Raw genomic sequence first — 18,239 nt, 5'->3', positions numbered from 1 at the left:
TGAAGGATAACACCCTTTATCCTATTCTGGCTAAAGTGAGAAGCGATTGGCAGCCTACATGTTACAATATACAAAGGCTGTGTGGGTCAGTCAGTAATGTGGGTGCCAAGGACAGGTGGGAGAGAAGCAAGCTACAGAGGCAGCTCAAGAATGGGAACTGCGGAAGCTGGATGTATTGGCAGGATTGTGATGCTCTTAAAGGAGCCAGGGAGGAGCAGCTTAGGGATGCAAGTCAGGCCCCCAAAGTCTGTGTCTGGTTCCTGCCCTCTCAAACTGCCACCTGGGAGACATAATTCCTGGGTTGTGCAGTAGCAAGCAGCAGCTGCTCCTTTTATATGACAGGGTGATTGCTTGTGCTTGCTTGTTGGGCAAGAGCCCTCCTACACTATCTTAGAATGAATACCCTCTATCTGCATTCGAGGGTTCTGTACAGCCATACGGTCCTCTAATAGGTCCACCAGACCAGTTGCCTACAAAGAGCCTCATTGTCAGTGTCCACTGCCTCCTAGCTGTGGAGCTTGGATTCCCATGGAATTGGGTTCTGCCGAACATACCTCTTTTTAATGTCAGACCTGTCTGTCATCACCATGTGGCTGCTGGTCAGTACATGCGGCCTCTTTATAGGACATTGTGTAACTTAGGGTTCCTTGGTAGAATAAGGAGCGATGGGACAGGGAGAGGTCCTATGTGCCTGAAGGAACAGGTCTAGGGGAGGAGAGAGGTAAAACCCAGCCTTTTCTAGTTGTCATATAAAGCTGTATAAAGGGAAGGCTTATTTAGCAAAATGGTCAATTGTCACTACATTTAATGCTTTTTGTATGTCATAAACCTTTTCATCCCTTCCTGTGTAAAGAGGGCAGATGAGGAGGCATTGTATCATTGAGTGGTAGTACAGCCTGGGTTGCGGGTGGGAAGAGTGTACCTATTTTCTTAATAACCTCAAATATCAAGCATTTTAGTGACCACAGAATCTCAGGGTGAAATGTTCTAGACCATCCTGTCCACCCTGCAGGTAGGGACACCGAGCCCTTCCGTGACCTGTGTGGCACGGTCTTCCGGTTAATGAGGCAGAACTGGTCTTAAGGACACTCCAGTGCCCTTGTTTTCCCTTCACAGGATTCTTTCTCCTTTATAATGTACTGAGAAAACAAAACTCACACTGGAATTGAGTCTCAGCTGAAGTATAGATTCCTTTTCAGTAAACCAATGCACAATTCACAGATGGCAATCTTAGAGCCATGAAGGCCTTGGACCACTCCTTTGGCTTCCTCCCTCACCCCATGTGGCTTCCATGAACCCAAAGCAGTCCAGGCTCCTTGTCTCCATTTTAGACCATTCACTTTGCCAATAAGTAAGGAGGTGGATCCTGGTAGAGTCTCACTGTGATCTGTTAGTTGGTGTAACTAAACTAAATATCTGAGGCAGCCTGAAAACTCAGCTTCACAAATTGAGGGTTTGAGTCATTTCATTCTAGACCTCTGACTACTCCTGCCCAGTGATGGGAAACAAGTCACATCTTGGGGCTGAACAGTGGCCCACTAGCCAGTGACCACACAAGTACTGGCAACACTGTCATCCTCGTGTCTCCAGAGCTCTCTTGCCTCATCTTTTTCACATCACTTAGCCAAGGGATTGGAAACAGCTGTCATGCTGTTCATTCACTAAGGAATTCCAAACACAAGCTCTGCCTCTCTCTCCACTTGAGACAGCAGGAACCCATCTGTAGTTTAGAGGCAGAGAGAGCAGGCCCAGCGTTTTGGCCCCATGGCTTGTTTGGCTAGGTTTGTGGTTCTCGGCCAGCCCAGTACTGGACGAAAGGGATTTCCCTCCCACACTCCCAGCCCTAAGACCTCTTACCTGGGTAGGTCCATGGTTTTCTCAGAATCACTGCACATTGCTTTAGTCTTCTTCCCAGTACCATTGCTGTAAATTATTAATTGAAACTAAACGTGTGATTGAGATGATACAGAATCTAGGATCGCACTCATACCCATTCCTTTGCTGCCTGAGGTGGTTCAGTTGCTGGGAAGCCAGCAGGATCACTACAGGGCCCTGAGCCCCATCTAGTCAGCTGAGCAGGCTTTGGGGCTCCTGTAGCTTCCTAGGTTAGATGCCAATGTTCTTGGGGATTTCTATGAGGATTTTTAAATGTGTCATTGAGGGCAAATTGATGTAATTGACTTACCACATTAACCAAATTAAGCTGGAAAATGATAAAATCACCTCAGTAGATGCATGTGGTGAAACTTTATCTGTCACACCAAACTAAGACTAGAAAAGCGTGTCTTTAGGCTGGGTGCGGTGGCTCACACCTGTAATCCCAGCACTTTGGGAGGCCAAGGCGGGTGGATCATGAGGTTCAAGAGATCAAGACCATCCTGGTCAATATGGTGAAACCCCGTCTCTACTAAAAATACAAAAAATTAGCTGGGCATGGTGGCACGTGCTTGTAATTCCAGCTACTCAGGAGGCTGAGGCAGGGGGAGAATTGCCTGAACCCAGGAGGCGGAGGTTGCGGTGAGCCGAGATCACGCCATTGCACTCCAGCCTGGGTAACAAAAGTGAAACTCCGTTTCAAAAAAAAGAAAGAAAAGCATGTCTTTAACACTGATGGTGTGTTTACACAGAAACCATGCTAACATCCTACTTCGGGGCAACATAATTCTCACCATTTCTACTCAGCATTATAGTGGCATTTCCTGATCTGTGTAATAGGCAAGAAAAATACAAAAACTGGCAGAGAGTGGGGTATCTTTAGTTTTAGGTAATGGTGTAAAGCCAAAGGTTAATTCTCAGTCTCCATCTTAACAATTGGTTGGTACTGTCACTTGTTCTCTCTTTAAAGCACCTCTTCACTTGGCTTTCACAATCCCACACTTGTTTTCCCTCCTTAGCCTCTCTTTCGAGGTCTTCTCAACTAGATCTTTCACATAGCACCAGGAGGTGAAGGCTCCATGCATAGTTCTCAGCCATTTCTGTCTATAGTTACTCGTGTGTTCTCTTCTGGTCTCATGACTAAATTCTAATCAGTAGCCACTAGCTATCTAAAGCTACTTAGAATACTTAAAAACAGTTCGTTAGGTACCCTAGCCATATTCACTTCAAGAGCTTATCTGCCACATGTGACAGCCACGTAACAGTGGCCACAGAGAATTGCCATTTTTGCACAGAGTTATGGTGGACAGCTCTGCTTCAGGCTATGTCTCCACCTCCAGCACCATAGCTCAAGTCAGTGACATTATACTCAATGGTGTTCCTTGTCTCTGTTCAGCCATCTTTATTTATTTATTTATTATTTATTTATTTTTGAGACGGTTTGCTCTTTGACCCAGACTGCAGTGAAGTAGCACGATCTCATCTCACTGCAACCTCTGTCCCTTGGCTTTAAGCCGTTCTCCTGCCTCAGTCTCCTGAGTAGCTGGGATTATAAGCGCCTGACACCAGCCTAATTCTGGTAGTTTTAGTAGAGACAGAGTTTCACCATGTTGATCAGGCTAGTCTCAAACTGCTCACCTCAAGTGATCCTCCATGCCCAGACACCTTCATAACTAGAGCTTGAGACCCTCCATCATCTTCCCTTTTTACTCGTTATAAAACCCAAATGCCCCATAATTATTTTTGAGGTCCTATAACCTGCTTACCACCCTCTGCCATTACCTGTCTCACCTTTCTCTTATGTAAACTCTGTTCCAGCCACACTGGCACTCCCTCACCATTCCAGGAGCCACCAGACTGCACGTCTGTTCTCTGCCCAGTAGGTCTTCACCACCACCCGCCTGGCTCACACACCTTTTCAGGGTTTTACTCAAGTGTCGCCACCTTCTGACCACTTGATGTAACAGTACAATCTGCACATACTCAAGTGTTTTATCCCCCTTCTCTTTTTCTCCATAGCATTTGTGTTACTTTTGCATCTTAGTCTGTCTCCCAAAATAGGAGACAAGTTTCATGAGGGCAAAAACTCATCTGTTTTGTTTATTGCTATATCCCCAGCGTCTGTCATGTAATACGTGCTTAGTGAATATTTGTTAAACAAGTAAAAAAGTTCAGAAATTGTCATCCAGTAGTATTCCCTGTTTGTTCCCTTCGTAGGTCATTAAACAGCTGATGAAAAAGGAATTTACTCTAGAGTTTTCACGTGATAGAAAATCAATGTCAGTTTATTGTACACCAAATAAACCAAGCAGGACATCAATGAGCAAGATGTTTGTGAAGGCAAGTATGGCAAACTGCAATTGAGATGTTCTTACCAGGGTGAAGATCCCAGTGAGCCAATAAAACAAAATTGTTTCTCTAAATCTGTAACATTTCCAGGGTGCTCCTGAAGGTGTCATTGACAGGTGCACCCACATTCGAGTTGGAAGTACCAAGGTTCCAATGACCCCTGGAGTCAAACAGAAGATCATGTCTGTCATTCGAGAGTGGGGTAGTGGCAGCGACACACTGAGATGCCTGGCCCTGGCCACTCATGACAACCCACTGAGAAGAGAAGAAATGCACCTTGAAGACTCTGCCAACTTTATTAAATATGAGGTTAGCTAATGAAAAGTTTCTTTGTCCACACCCTGCACAATTCATTGTGTTAAACAGTACTCCTTCAAGCAAAAGGTCAAACGGTTCTCACTTTTGCCAAGAAAGAGGTGTGGTTATTTGTTTTTCTGCTTACCAACTGCGTCACCCTTAAAATTTAGATTGCTGCTTCAAACATAGTTAATAATTTTGTAAAAGTTTGTTTTCAAAGAGGAATAATCCCGATGAATTTAAATAAGCTTATAAACCCCATTTTGCAGCTCATCTAAATCATGATTTTTTTTTTTTAAATGGGGATATTTCTAGAATATTCATTAGTTACTAAAGGTCAAAAGATCCAAGTTAGAGATTCCTTCCACTTTTCTACTCAAGAGTATAATTCTTTAATATCAAGGATGTGACATCCTACAGGTATGAACAAAAGGAACAAACTTTGATACTGTGTGCTCAGAATAGCACAAGAGTTAAAGAATGGTTTGATAACGGGTATAGTGGTATTTTTTTCTCATAAGAAAATACAGAAACTGGCCAGGTGTGGTGGTTTACGCCTGTAATCCCAGCACTTTGGGAGGCCAAGTTGGGTGGATCACCTGAGGTTGGGAGTTTGAGACCAGCCCAACCAATGTGGAGAAACCCCATCTCTACTAAAAATATAAAGTTGCCCAGGTGTGGTGGCGCATGCCTGTAATCCCAGCTACTCTGGAGGCTGAGGCCAGAGAATCGCTTGAACCCAGGAGGCAGAGGTTGCAGTGAGCTGAGATCCCACCATTGCAGTCCAGCCTGGGCAACAAAAGCAAAACTCCATCTCAAAAAGAAAGAAAATGCAGAAACCTGTCTCAGTGTTTAACTGGGCATTTTTCAAACTAGGGGACAAAACCCAGAATTTGCCACTTTTATTTAATGTGATGCTCTTACTTTAGACCAATCTGACCTTCGTTGGCTGCGTGGGCATGCTGGATCCTCCAAGAATCGAGGTGGCCTCCTCTGTGAAGCTGTGCCGACAAGCAGGCATCCGGGTCATCATGATCACTGGAGACAACAAGGGCACTGCTGTGGCCATCTGTCGCCGCATCGGCATCTTCGGGCAGGATGAGGATGTGTCGTCAAAAGCTTTCACAGGCCGGGAGTTTGATGAACTCAGCCCCTCGGCCCAGCGAGATGCCTGCCTGAATGCCCGCTGTTTTGCTAGAGTTGAACCCTCTCACAAGTCTAAAATCGTAGAATTTCTTCAGTCTTTTGATGAGATTACAGCTATGGTGAGCATGTTTGAACATGCACATCCTAATTTTGACCACTGAATTTGTCATAGCTTTCTAATTTGAAATTTCTGTCATTATTTGGGTCTTTTCTCGAAAATTCTAATCATCAGTATTTGGCATGTTGTATGCTATTTGCAGGGAAGATCCCAGAGTACCTTAAGACCCAGAAGGGCCTTTTAAATCAGTCCCAGAGGAGCAATCTGATCTAGTCTCTTTGTTAAAGAAGACTTATTTTTATCTTAAGTTTTCTGAAAATTGAGGATGTAATCAGTCAGTGGTCTGTCACCCTGTGTGTGGATCACCCTGCTTTAAGTTGGAAGCTCTTTAAGAGCTGGCTGTTGATGAAGCATTTCCAGTATTATTCCCCTCACCTGATTGTCACCCAGATATATCATGTTAAATTTACTTTCTTGTCTTTAAAAAAAACTCTTAGGCCAGGTGCGGTGGCTCACGCCTGTAATCCCAGCACTTTGGGAGGCCAAGGCAGGTGGATCATGAAGTCAAGAGATCGAGACCATCCTAGTCAACATGGTGAAACCCCGTATCTACTAAAAATACAAAAAAAATTAGCTGGGCATGGTGGCGCACACCTGTGGTCCCAGCTGCTTAGGAGGCTGAGGCAGGAGAATTTCCTGAACTCAGGAGGCGGAGGTTGCGGTGAACCAAGATCGAGCCATTGCACTCCAGCCTGGGTAACGAGCAAAACTCTGTCTCAAAAAAAAAAAAAAGTAGAGTGATCCTACCTTAGGCCGGGCACGGTGGCTCACGCCTGTAATCCCAGCACTTTGGGAGGCCGAGGCGGGTGGATCACGAGGTCAAGAGATCGAGACCATCCTGGTCAACATGGTGAAACCCCATCTCTACTAAAAATACAAAAAATTAGCTGGGCATGGTGGCACGTGCCTGTAATCCCAGCTACTCAGGAGGCTGAGGCAGGAGAATTGCCTGAACCCAGGAGGCGGAGGTTGCGGTGAGCTGAGACCGCGCCATTGCACTCCAGCCTGGGTAACAAGAGCAAAAAAACTCCCATCTAAAAAAAAGAAAAAAAATCTTACAGCTGGGCTCAGCGGTTCACACCTGTAATCCCAGCACTTTGGGAGGCAGAGGTGGCTAGATCATGAGGTCAGGAGATCAAACCATCCTAACGTGGTGAAACTCCTTCTGTACTAAAAATACAAAAAAAAATGAGCTGGGTATGGTAACACAAACCTGTAGTCCCAGCTACTTGGGAGGCTGAGGCAGGAGAATCGCTTGAACCCGGGGGCGGAGGTTGCAATGAGCCGAGACCGCACTCCAGCCTGGTTGACAGATTCCATCTCAAAAAATAAAATATACGTATTTTTGGAATCTGCACCTTTCTGCTTGAAATTTATCCATGTGGATACAAGCACTTCCTCTTGACTGCTGCCTAGGTTGTGTTTTTGTTTTAGCAAGAGACACAGATAATTTTGAAGTCCCCTTTGTCCACTTGGGGAAACTCACTTGGTGATTTTACATTTCCTAGGTATCATGTGTTTTACGACACCAGCTTAGGAAACAGTTTTATGACTGTTTGCCGAGAGACCGACAGCTCTGTTTGTTTTCCTCCTGCTTTCCATTCAGTGAGCCTTTGCTCAGGGTTGTGAACGTGGCATGCCTGTTGGCTGACCCAACCATTGCTTTCCCTTTTAGACTGGTGATGGCGTGAATGATGCTCCTGCTCTGAAGAAAGCCGAGATTGGCATTGCCATGGGCTCTGGCACTGCAGTGGCTAAAACTGCCTCTGAGATGGTCCTGGCGGATGACAACTTCTCCACCATCGTGGCTGCTGTCGAGGAGGGGCGGGCAATCTACAACAACATGAAGCAGTTCATCCGCTACCTAATCTCGTCCAACGTGGGGGAAGTTGTCTGGTAGGTCTCTGTGATAGCATCACTTGCTGTATGCTTTTATCTAATGGGTCATGGAGCTCAGTTCTCCTACTTTGTGCTCCAGTTTGCAGCAGCTTTGGTCTTTGTGCCTAAGTTGGAAGTGGGGAGTGGGCAAGACAGAAATACCTTGTAGAAGCCGTGCTGCTTCGTCCCTCGGGAGGGCTGTCTGCAGCTGCCCCTTGTGCACAAAGAATCCTCTTTAACGTGAAACTGAGCCTAAATTAACCAAGGAGTTACACGTGAAATTCTTACCCTCCAAAAGTTGGCTTTATCTCAGTCAGCTTAATTGTTTTTATTGTTAATATTTTTGGGGACAGTCTCGCTGTCACCCAGGCTGCAGGCAGTGGCACAAGCTCAGTCACTGCAACCTCCACCTCCTGGGTTCAAGCCTCCCAAGTAGCTGGGATTACAGGCATGCGCCATCATGCCTGGCTACTTTTTTGTGTTTTAGTAGAAATGAGGTTTCGCCATGTTGTCCTGGCTGGTCTCGAACTCCTGAGTGCAGGCAGTCCACCCACCTTGGCCTCCCAAAGTGCTGAAATTATAGGCATGAGCCACCACACCCGACCTCAGTCAGCTGAATTTAAGTAATAAACTAGGAAAAAGCAACCTTAATTCAAAATTGGGTATAAGTGTTTTTACTCATTGCCCAAGTTAGTGATTATTGCCATTTATTTTGATGGAGGAGGAAGGGTGATGATGCTCTTTAAATAGTAGCTAGAAATCATTTGGGCTCTCTGTGTCTTCTTTCCTTGATTGGAAACAGTATTTTCCTGACAGCAGCCCTTGGATTTCCTGAGGCTTTGATTCCTGTCCAGCTGCTCTGGGTCAATCTGGTGACAGATGGCCTCCCTGCCACTGCACTGGGGTTCAACCCTCCTGACCTGGACATCATGAATAAACCTCCCCGGAACCCAAAGGAACCGTTGATCAGCGGGTGGCTCTTTTTCCGTTACTTGGCTATTGGCTGTGAGTACAGTTTATTTGTATTGCTGATTTTTAAACAAAATGTTTGTGAGCTGAAATTTTGTAAACTCGTCTCTTAAAAGCATATTTTTTCTTCTGTCCCCATATAGGGTAGCAAAAGACGGAGGATGCCCTCTTACAGTCTGATGAACTATACACCCAATTTACTAAAGTCCTTTCACAGTTAGTTCCAGTTTTAGCATCTTGCCCTTACTTGGGCTTTTGTGAATGACCAGTTAAACATCAGGGTTTTCAGATTTAGCCCCGTGTGCAAAGGGATAAGGATGACTCAGGCTGGCTTCTGCCTTCTAAAATGTAGTCCCTGTTTCCATAAGCAAGAGAAGGATTGTGCAGTGGCTAGGCCCTGTTGTACATAAATCATCTCTGTAGCCATCATCTTCCTCCGCCGTGTGCCGGTTCCAGTCCAATCAAATTCAAGATTCAGAAAGTGAGGCGAAATCACTTCCCTGGAATCCCATAGGAAGACGTTGTGTTTTCATAATATATTCACACAACTTAAAATTCAAAAAGCACACTATGGCATAAAGTGGAAAGGTTTTGGGCCAGTCACTTCCCTCTGGTGTCGAGGAGCTCATGCACCCTGTGCCCTTCCGGAGAGATTGCGGCATGCTGTGCACACTGCATGACCTTGTCTCGACCTCTTCCTGCTTGTCAGAACCTTCCATATCCTGACAGGCGTAGTGCCTCATCCTTGCAGCCAGGGGTCTTTGTGCTTCATTGTAATTATTGGGTTAGTGGGTATATGCACTTGTCATTTTTGATGCTACCACATGGGGATATTCACCTCATCTGAATTCTGTGTATTCTCTGCTGCACCTAGCTGCTGCTTTGCAATAAACTTCCTGAACTGAAAGCTAATGTCGGGGGGAATCCCAGGAGCTGCTGAGGCCAGGGCCATGCTGCTCAGTGTTCCACCCTAGCTCCTAATGGCATTTCCCTAGAAAGCTGCTGCTGGGCCTTTAATGGAGCAAATAAATCCGTGTACAACTAGGCAGCATTAGTTTGCCCAGAAGTCATGGCGTAATCTAGACTTACATTGGAGGATATACACTTGCAGCCTTGAAGTACTCTTCCCTCAGGGGAGAAGGCACAGCCAGGGTAAAGGTTGGCACAAGATTCAGCAGTTGCTTTTTCTCACACATTCTAGAGGAAAAATTACCCAGTTCTTCTGTACCAGAAATATCCCTGTCCTTCAGAAACCAGGCTCTAGTTGCTCTGGCTACCAGGCATGAGCAGTTTGCTGGTAGCACCACAGACTCTGGTTATTGTTATTACCATCCCATATCTTTGATCTTCATCCTTGTGTGGATTGGCCTGTGTGGCCTTGGTGGCAGTGAGCCCTGCAGTGGCAGAGGCAAGTGCCTCAGCATCGTGTTTGTTCCCAGGTTACGTCGGCGCTGCTACCGTGGGTGCTGCTGCATGGTGGTTCATTGCTGCTGATGGCGGTCCGAGAGTGTCCTTCTACCAGCTGGTACTCAGCCACCTTTCTTTTTTGTTCCTTACATGAGAAGTGTTGTGAGGCCTTGACCTTTCTGTGGTTTGGGTGTCTATCAAATCATCTTAAGGCTCAAATGATAAGCAGTTACATCTAAGATGATTCTAAGTGACCAGGGCTTAGTCAATTGGCTGGCTGTTCTCTTGGGCTGGTCTGTGCTAGTCTTGGTATGGAGTTGGTGCCTGGACTTGAAAAATATACTGGGCTGATAGGCATTTGATTGGATTTTTGTTGCAGAGTCATTTCCTACAGTGTAAAGAGGATAACCCGGATTTTGAAGGCGTGGATTGTGCAATCTTTGAATCCCCATACCCGATGACAATGGCGCTCTCTGTTCTAGTAACCATAGAAATGTGTAACGCCCTCAACAGGTTAGTGCACCTTCACAGCAGGCTGGGGCGAGCGTGCCAACGGCCAGGGCACCAGGAAATTGTGTGTAGTCACGGTTGATTGAGGATCACAGGACAGTTCTTCCCTTCCAAAAAGAAAGAACAGGCAACACCAGTATTAAAAGCATAAGCTGTCGTCACCTCCAGGAAGTAGTGGGAGTACTTAGCCCTGTGTTTCTTAGGAGCTCTTCCTTAAAAGAAACCGTGCAGTCCAAAAATAGGAACATTGGTAGCCCTGTATGCCAGCACCCACAGGGAAGGAACCTCACCCCTTCACACAGACAAATGGTACTATCCAATTAAGCCTGTGACAAAAATGGAAATTTGTAAGTAGCCCAAGTGTTCAGGGCAATTGGGAGCAGCTTTGAACACACTGAGATGGGTTCTGCTGTGCCAAAACGTAGATGTCAAACTCAGTTTGTCCTACATTGGGACATTCTCTTCTTCAACTTTGCCACCATAGAAAGTTGGTGGAGTGAGTGAGCTCAGCGGACAGTGCCAGGTTAACAGCTGCTTTACTGAAGTGTAGTCCAACAGTGTCTTACTGCCACTGTGACACGTGCTTGCCTTGGGGGTGCATTCCCCCACCTCTCCTTGCTCTGCAGCTTGTCCGAAAACCAGTCATTGCTGAGGATGCCTCCCTGGGAGAACATCTGGCTCGTGGGCTCCATCTGCCTGTCCATGTCACTTCACTTCCTGATCCTCTATGTCGAACCCTTGCCAGTAAGTGATTGGGGGGCTTGGGCTGGGGACCGGCCGCCTCCTTCCTGGGGAGGCTGGAGGCGTGACATGCCTTCTCTGTGCGTCAGCTCATCTTCCAGATCACACCGCTGAATGTGACCCAGTGGCTGATGGTGCTGAAAATCTCCTTGCCTGTGATTCTCATGGATGAGACACTCAAGTTTGTGGCCCGCAACTACCTGGAACCTGGTAAAGAGTGTGTGCAGCCTGCCACCAAATCCTGCTCGTTCTCGGCATGCACCGATGGGATTTCCTGGCCGTTTGTGCTGCTCATAATGCCCCTGGTGATCTGGGTCTATAGCACAGACACTAACTTTAGTGATATGTTCTGGTCTTGACTGACAGTTTTCCATAAAGAAGATGTTTAACTTAATCAATTAATTTTTTATTGTTTAAAGCAACTGTCTATTTCTGCTGAATTTTCACATGAACATACTGGCTGGTGATGGAGGTTTCATACTCTAGATTTTTGTTTTGCTTTTTCTGACTCCAGTGGGGCAAGATTTTCCTTTTTTATACACATAATTAAAGTGTCCATTGACATGTACAGAGAACTAACACTATTTTATGCAAATATTTTTTTGTAGATGAAAAAGCATGTACAGTGTTCTGTTTAATACTCATCCTTGTATAAAAAAAAAAAAATAGTTGAGCCAGCAGACATTGTCAGCAAATTAATTGGCAGCAGATTTTAGGAAATGAAATGAATGTGTGTGGTTTTTTTCTAAAACTAAATAGCATGTATTGTGTCTTTTGCATGATGATCTGGATTTAATTTGATATCACAGTCTAATTTTTATTCATAAGCCAATTTTTCTGCACTGAGCAGAGTCCTGCTACCTCAGTCAGTATTGTTTTGGTTTGCTACTTCCCCTCACCCACTTTGGCCTCCATTCACCACCCCCTCCCCACCTCACCCCTGCCTCGCTTGACTTCTTCTGTAGGATTGCGATGGTTCGTTCTGTTTACATCAGTTTTAACGAGAGGTATGCCTGTACTCGCTTGTGCAGAAAACATCGTTCCAGAGTCAATCAACCGGGTTTATGTCCCTTCACATAGTTTTTAAGGTTATTTATTTAAATGTCTAATGTATTTTATTGTAACAGACATTGTTTTGCCAACATTGCCTATTTCAGTGGCACGTCACGATCTAGTTTAAAAAGAAAAATAAAACATTTTAAATGGACAGAGAAAAATAACTGTCTTGTTTTTAACTCTTAAGTGGCCTACCTGGGACTAACAGACATGTCCAACTTTCTCTCCAGTTCTTAGCTCAGAACTTTAGTTGTACTCTGCTTGAGGGAAGAAGGCTCCTGCTCTGCTGCGTAGGTAGTCATAGGAATTGTATTCTTAATGTACAGGCACTAATTGTTATCTGTGATGTACATTTTATGCAAGTTTCTGCTGGCCTGGTGTAGAGAACATAAGGGCAAGTGTGCGTGTGTATGTGTGTGTTTTGTAAAATCTGTAAATAGCACATGACCAAATGAACATATTGTATAGAACTATTTTTATTTGAATGTGGCACTAACCACCACCACCGTTACTACGATCAATGTTTGCGCATGTTCAAGATGAGTCTCACCAACAGTGTGTAAGTCATTAACAGTCCTAACTGTGGTGTTTTCCTCCAATGCCTTCCAACATCCATCAACTAATGTGAGTATTTTCTTCCCTGGGATTTGGATCCTTTAGCCTAAAAGTGACTGACTGCCACCAAGTGAGATAACTGTATGTCACTAATGAATAAACTGCCCCCATGTCAGACGCTGCTGTGCTCCCTGATGCCCTGCAAGCAGCAGGGTTGCCTGTAGCGCCTGCTTTGTGACCCAAGCACGGCATAAGCTGGCTGGTGTTGTGGCTTCCATAGACTGCCTAGACAGTGGCTCCACGAGATGACCGGGAGGGCCCAAGCCAGACAAAAGCCAGAGTAGGGAGAGGGGTTTTTCAGCCAGACCAACAGGCTGAAAGAGCTGTGCAGCCTCTAGTGCTAAAATGAGGGTTCGCAGCTTCCAGGAATCATCCCACAACACTGCTACTTGTTCATTAAAAAGCTAAAACCGCTGGGCGTGGTGGCTCACGCCTGTAATCCAAGCACTTTGGAGGCCAAGGCGGGCGGATCATCTGAGGTCGGGAGTTCAAGACTAGCCTGACCAACATGGTGAAATCCCGTCTTTTAAAAAAAAAAAAAAAGCTAAAACCAGTGAACTCGGGGCCATCAATAGGTTCATCTTAAATAGGCCATCCTTTCTCCCCCTTGCTGGGTCTTGTCCTTTGTGACTAAGACTTAACCTCTGCAGGGGATGTTAAAGCACAGTTAGTAGGACATGGCTCTGGACAGCCCAAAAACCAGCTTACTCCTTAGCCAGGGTGTGAGGCCTCAACTATATTCTCAAAAATGTACTTAGGCTCTAGTTACTGGGATGGCCAGTAGATGTAATGCAGATTATTAGAGTTTGGGGAGGATTAGGAGACATCAAGCAGGACAAGCTGCTGCTGAGTTCAGAGGTCCAAGGCATGGAGATGGAACCTGGAGACCAACTAAAAGTACAGTCCATGGCTGGGTACAGTGGCCTCTGAAGGCCAAAGCGGAAGGATTGCTTGAGCCCAGGTATTGGAGGCCAGCCTGGGTGACTGACAGAGTAAGGCCCTTTCTGTCTCAAAAAAAAAAAAAGAAAAAAAGCTCACTGAGGCCTCCAGGGCTGCTGGTAGGCAGCTGTGGCTCTTGGGAAGGGAGGCTGCTTTGCCCAGCAGGGAACATTTGGGGCAGGGGGTAGGTTTTGCCAGTTTGAGCATTGTGAGGTATAACTAGAAATGGATTGAATGGACCAGGTTCAAGGAGTGCATCTCCGGGCTGCAAACTGACTACTGCACTATTACCGTTGAGTGCAAACAAAACTCACAGTCAGCTTTTCGTGATGCAGTTCCTTGACCTAGCGGCTTTTACAAAAATGTAGTGTAGTGTGGCCTGCTGTGGGAGGCACACGCACGGCCCCTGGCCAGCCTCATGGTTTCTCAGCTTCCAACCCCTCCAGCCCACAGAGGAGGCCATTAGAGGGACCCACCTTCCTTTGTCCCAGGCAGCTGGAAGCGGGTTAGGCCGACTGCTGCTTTGAGCAGGGACCCTTGGTCCATTCCACTGAAAGCTTTGCCAGGTGAAAATATCTCAGCATCTCCTCCTCCTAAGTCAACCTGTAAGGACCGGATCCAGCACCATGGTCTTGGTGCATCCCTGGCCTCAGGCCCCTACCCAGTAGTGAGGCAGTAGCTGCTCAGCACCTCCCCCCGCTACAGTGTGCCTGCTGTCAGGCAGCTCTTGTCTGAAACTCAACTCCACATTCTTTCTTGATGGGCAGGTGACTGAAGGTCCAGCCATCAGTATCACTTGTTGCCGCCCTATGCCTCCCTCGGCCTCTTTGAGTTTTGTCCAGAAGACCAAAACCTCACACATACCCTAACTGGGACACCACTATAGTTGCTCACTCTGCAAAATGCAGATGATCCATTCTGGAAGAAGCTGTCCCTTGAGCTCCATGAGCTCCCAGGCAAGCAGGGCATCTCAGCGACCTCCCTTACAACAGCTGCTCCCTCATCCCCTCGGGCTGGAGCCTTCTCAGTCCTGAGTGAGGCAGGCAGACCTCAGAAGACCCGAGACCAGCCGGGCATAGTGGCTCACACCTGTAATCCAAGCACTTTGGAGGCCAAGGTGGGCGGATCACCTGAGGTCAGAAGTTCAAGACCAGCCTGACCAACATGGTGAAACCCTATCTTAAATATAATTTTTTTTTTTTTTTTTTTTTTTTAAATAAAAAGACCGGCAACCACAAGCATTAGCTTAGTGTCTACCAGGCACCTAGCCACTGCCCAGGGCCAGAGCATACCACATCTGTAGTGCCTGTGAGCAAGGAGGCAGCAGTTGCCCTGTGACTAACCACCGAATTGTCCAAACACCCCCTGCAGTTAGCGAGAAGAGTAGGCTTCAGCCTTTCCTTTACTGAGGACACTGAAAGGAAGGAGCTGCCCCAGGACCAGAGTTTCCCCTCCAGGGCAGGGCAGAGCAGTCCAAGGGCTAGAGGCCAAGGTGCCCACAGACAGGGCAGGAGCAGGAAGGCTGTGCTGCTGCAGGGCTGCTCACTTCTCCATCAACCTCACCCTCCCGCCACTAATCAAGACCTTGTCCTCTTGCCTGTCTCGCTGCTTTCACACCTGCAGTGATTGTGTCTGCCTTGTGGGGTTTTCATCCAGAACCTTTATTCTGTAGCCAGACGACACCAGGAGTCTGTGTCACTGAGCCAGTGCTTCTAGATGCTACCCTGTGTGGGCGGCGCCTCAGGGACAGTAAATCAGAAATGCTGGTCTTGCAACTTTGAAAAGATCGAGCTGAATGTTCCTTTTCATCTGTCGCTGTCGATCTTCATCTATTTAAATAGCTATTCTAACATTTCCTCTCTGTATTTCATGAAGCTGATTTCCTCTCTCTTTCCTTTTCAGCAATACTGGAGTAACCGCTTCCTAAACCATTTTGCAGAAATGTAAGGGTGTTCGGTTGCGTGCATGTGCGTTTTTAGCAACACATCTACCAACCCTCTGCATGATTGATGTTGGGGAAAAAGAAAAGTAAAAGTTCCCAACTCACTGTGTGTTATGTAGAGGAAATGTGTATTACCAATGGGGTTGTTAGCTTTTAAATCAAAATAATAATTACAAATGTACAATTTAGCTTAATCAGAAAGGCTCTCCAGAGAAGTTTGGTTTCTTTGCTGCAAGAAGAATGAGGCTCTGAAACCTTATCCAAGAACTTAGAAGCCGTCAGCCAAGTCGCCACGTTTCTCTGCAAAATGTCATAGCTTATATAAATGTACAGTATTCAATTGTAATGCATGCCTTCAGTTTTAAGTAGCCAGATTCCTCTCCAGTAACATTGGAACATGCTACTTTTTAATTGGCCCTGTACAGTTTGCTTATTTATAAATTCATTAAAAACACTACAGGTGTTGGTTAAAATGTAGGCCTCCAGTTCATTTTCAGTTATTTTCTGAGTGTGCAGACAGCTCTTTCGCACTGTATTAAATGTGACTTAATGAAATCAGAAGCAGTAGACAGATGTTGGTGCAATACAAATATTGTGATGCATTTATCTTAATAAAATGCTAAATGTCAGTTTATCACAACGCATGTTTGACTTTAGACTGTAAATAGAGATCAGTTTGTTTCTTTCTGTGCTGGTAACAATGAGCGTCGCACAGACATGGTTTCAGGTAAATAAATCTATTCTATGATAAATTCTCAGTGTCCTGGTGACTGTTCTCCTGTGGGAGGGGGAGTGATAGGCACCGAGGGCCTCCACCCCACACCCAGGCCTGCTCCTCTACAGGGAGGCAGGGGAGGCTCCGGCTGGTGAGGGTGGCCATGTGACTAGACGGGACAGGAACCTCCTGGACTTGAGTTCACAATAGACAAGCTGACTGGTAGAAGGTCCACTCATGTGAAGCCCACCCTAGCACTCTGCCCCTTAGGGATGGGGAAGCTGAGTGTGTCACCAGTGCGGTCTTGAGAAACACACACACAAGGCCTCACTTGTTGGCGTGGTGAAGAAAGCCAAGGCTCCACACCCTCATCATTAGCAGCCTGAAAAGATTTGGAGACTAGCCATGGAGAGATGCTGTTTACCCTCTTCAGATTCAAAATGTGAATTTCTACATCCCTGTTGTTGATAGGTATAGAACAGAGAGGTGAACTGGAACTGAAGCTGTTGGAATTCATTTGCTCGTTAGTGTTTATTTGGCAGTGATGGGTTTAGGGTTGGGCTTTTTGGTTTTGCAAACTCCCTAAGATGATTCTTTTACCATTTTTTTAAATACCAGGTTACAAGGATAGCAGGGTGATTCTATAAATAAATTTTAAAATCTATTTAAAATCTATCAATTCTGCTAATGCAGAAAAAATTTGATAAAATTTAACATCCATTTTCTAAAATTATTCCTATGTACCGCTTATTATAACAAAGAGAAATCAAAAGTGTTAACACATGAGAGTTGCACTCCAAGTCCACCATTGCCCACTACTTAACATGGTTCTAGAGGTGCCAGTCAGTGCAATCAGGCATAAGAAGGAAATTGGAATGAACAAAAAGCAACCAAGGGTCATGCTGGATCAATGGAAACATGTTGTTCCTAGATAGGAATGTCTCATGATTCCGGCATAATTGACAGCTGAATGGGAGTGATACGTAGTTCATACCAATATATGAGAATACCAGTGGTGGCCTTGGGCTGATCCTAACATCAAGCAGATAACCAAGGAAGCACACCAAACCTTAAAGCTATAGTAATCAAATCCATCATTTGAGAAGAGTGGTGGTGAAGCTTAGTAGATAAAGGTTGGATTGTGATGTGGGTGGTCATCTTGAGAAAGATAAAGCTGTGTCACTTACATCCAATAAATGGCAAATCAAAATATTTGGAAAATGCGACTATTCCAAAACAGTATTTGGAAAACAACCCCAAAAGACAAAATGGTTAAATGGTATAAACAGGAGAAAATGAGTAACTCATACATGTGAAAAGATGCTCAACTCCACCGGCAAATTAAAATCACAAGGTAACATCCCAAGAAGTGGGTCTTCTGATACCAAGGATGGAGCAGCTTGCAAGGATGCACTCTAGGAAGTGACCAAAATCCATCCGTGAGCCTAGAGGTGCTCTCAGCACCCACCTACCCCGCAGGTCCACTCCTAGATAGGCCTACAAAATCTCACCCATGGGGAAGAGCCACAGGAGAGTTTCTGGAGAAAAGTAAAACCACCAGCAGGAAAATGGGTGACTACATTCAAGCACATTCAGATGATACTCAACTATGAAATAAGCTAGAACTATATTATCAACCTAGATAAATCCTCAACAGTGAAGCCAAGTGTAGCAACATATCA

At 45.7% G+C, this 18,239-nt stretch overlaps 1 protein-coding gene across 4 annotated transcripts in view; it reads left to right on the top strand.

Annotated features, from left to right (window-relative positions):
* The window catches only part of ATP2A2 (ATPase sarcoplasmic/endoplasmic reticulum Ca2+ transporting 2), a 70,206-nt gene extending 53,612 nt beyond the window's left edge, over positions 1 to 16,594 (top strand). Inside the window, exons 12-22 of one of the 4 annotated variants that reach the window (XR_012518340.1) lie at positions 4,093 to 4,215; positions 4,315 to 4,533; positions 5,451 to 5,786; positions 7,461 to 7,681; positions 8,466 to 8,668; positions 10,072 to 10,157; positions 10,419 to 10,552; positions 11,176 to 11,293; positions 11,380 to 11,500; positions 12,577 to 12,970; positions 15,803 to 16,594. Coding sequence is in view for 3 of the 4 variants with exons in the window: in XM_074402255.1 (XP_074258356.1) it covers positions 4,093 to 4,215; positions 4,315 to 4,533; positions 5,451 to 5,786; positions 7,461 to 7,681; positions 8,466 to 8,668; positions 10,072 to 10,157; positions 10,419 to 10,552; positions 11,176 to 11,293; positions 11,380 to 11,649 (1,710 nt within the window). In the remaining variant the exon portion in view is untranslated. Of the gene's footprint in view, positions 1 to 4,092; positions 4,216 to 4,314; positions 4,534 to 5,450; positions 5,787 to 7,460; positions 7,682 to 8,465; positions 8,669 to 10,071; positions 10,158 to 10,418; positions 10,553 to 11,175; positions 11,294 to 11,379; positions 11,959 to 12,576; positions 15,108 to 15,802 lie in introns of those variants that run through there. The other 3 variants (XM_003932258.4, XM_074402256.1, XM_074402255.1) reach the window with 3 other exon arrangements.
* Positions 16,595 to 18,239: the final 1,645 nt, after the last annotated feature.

The sequence above is a fragment of the Saimiri boliviensis genome, chromosome 7 (genome assembly GCF_048565385.1).
Source record: "Saimiri boliviensis isolate mSaiBol1 chromosome 7, mSaiBol1.pri, whole genome shotgun sequence".
In the NCBI taxonomy this organism is placed as follows: Eukaryota; Metazoa; Chordata; class Mammalia; order Primates; family Cebidae; genus Saimiri; species Saimiri boliviensis.
Note: the sequence above shows the minus strand (reverse complement) of the source record. Positions and strands in the feature narration are given on the sequence as shown.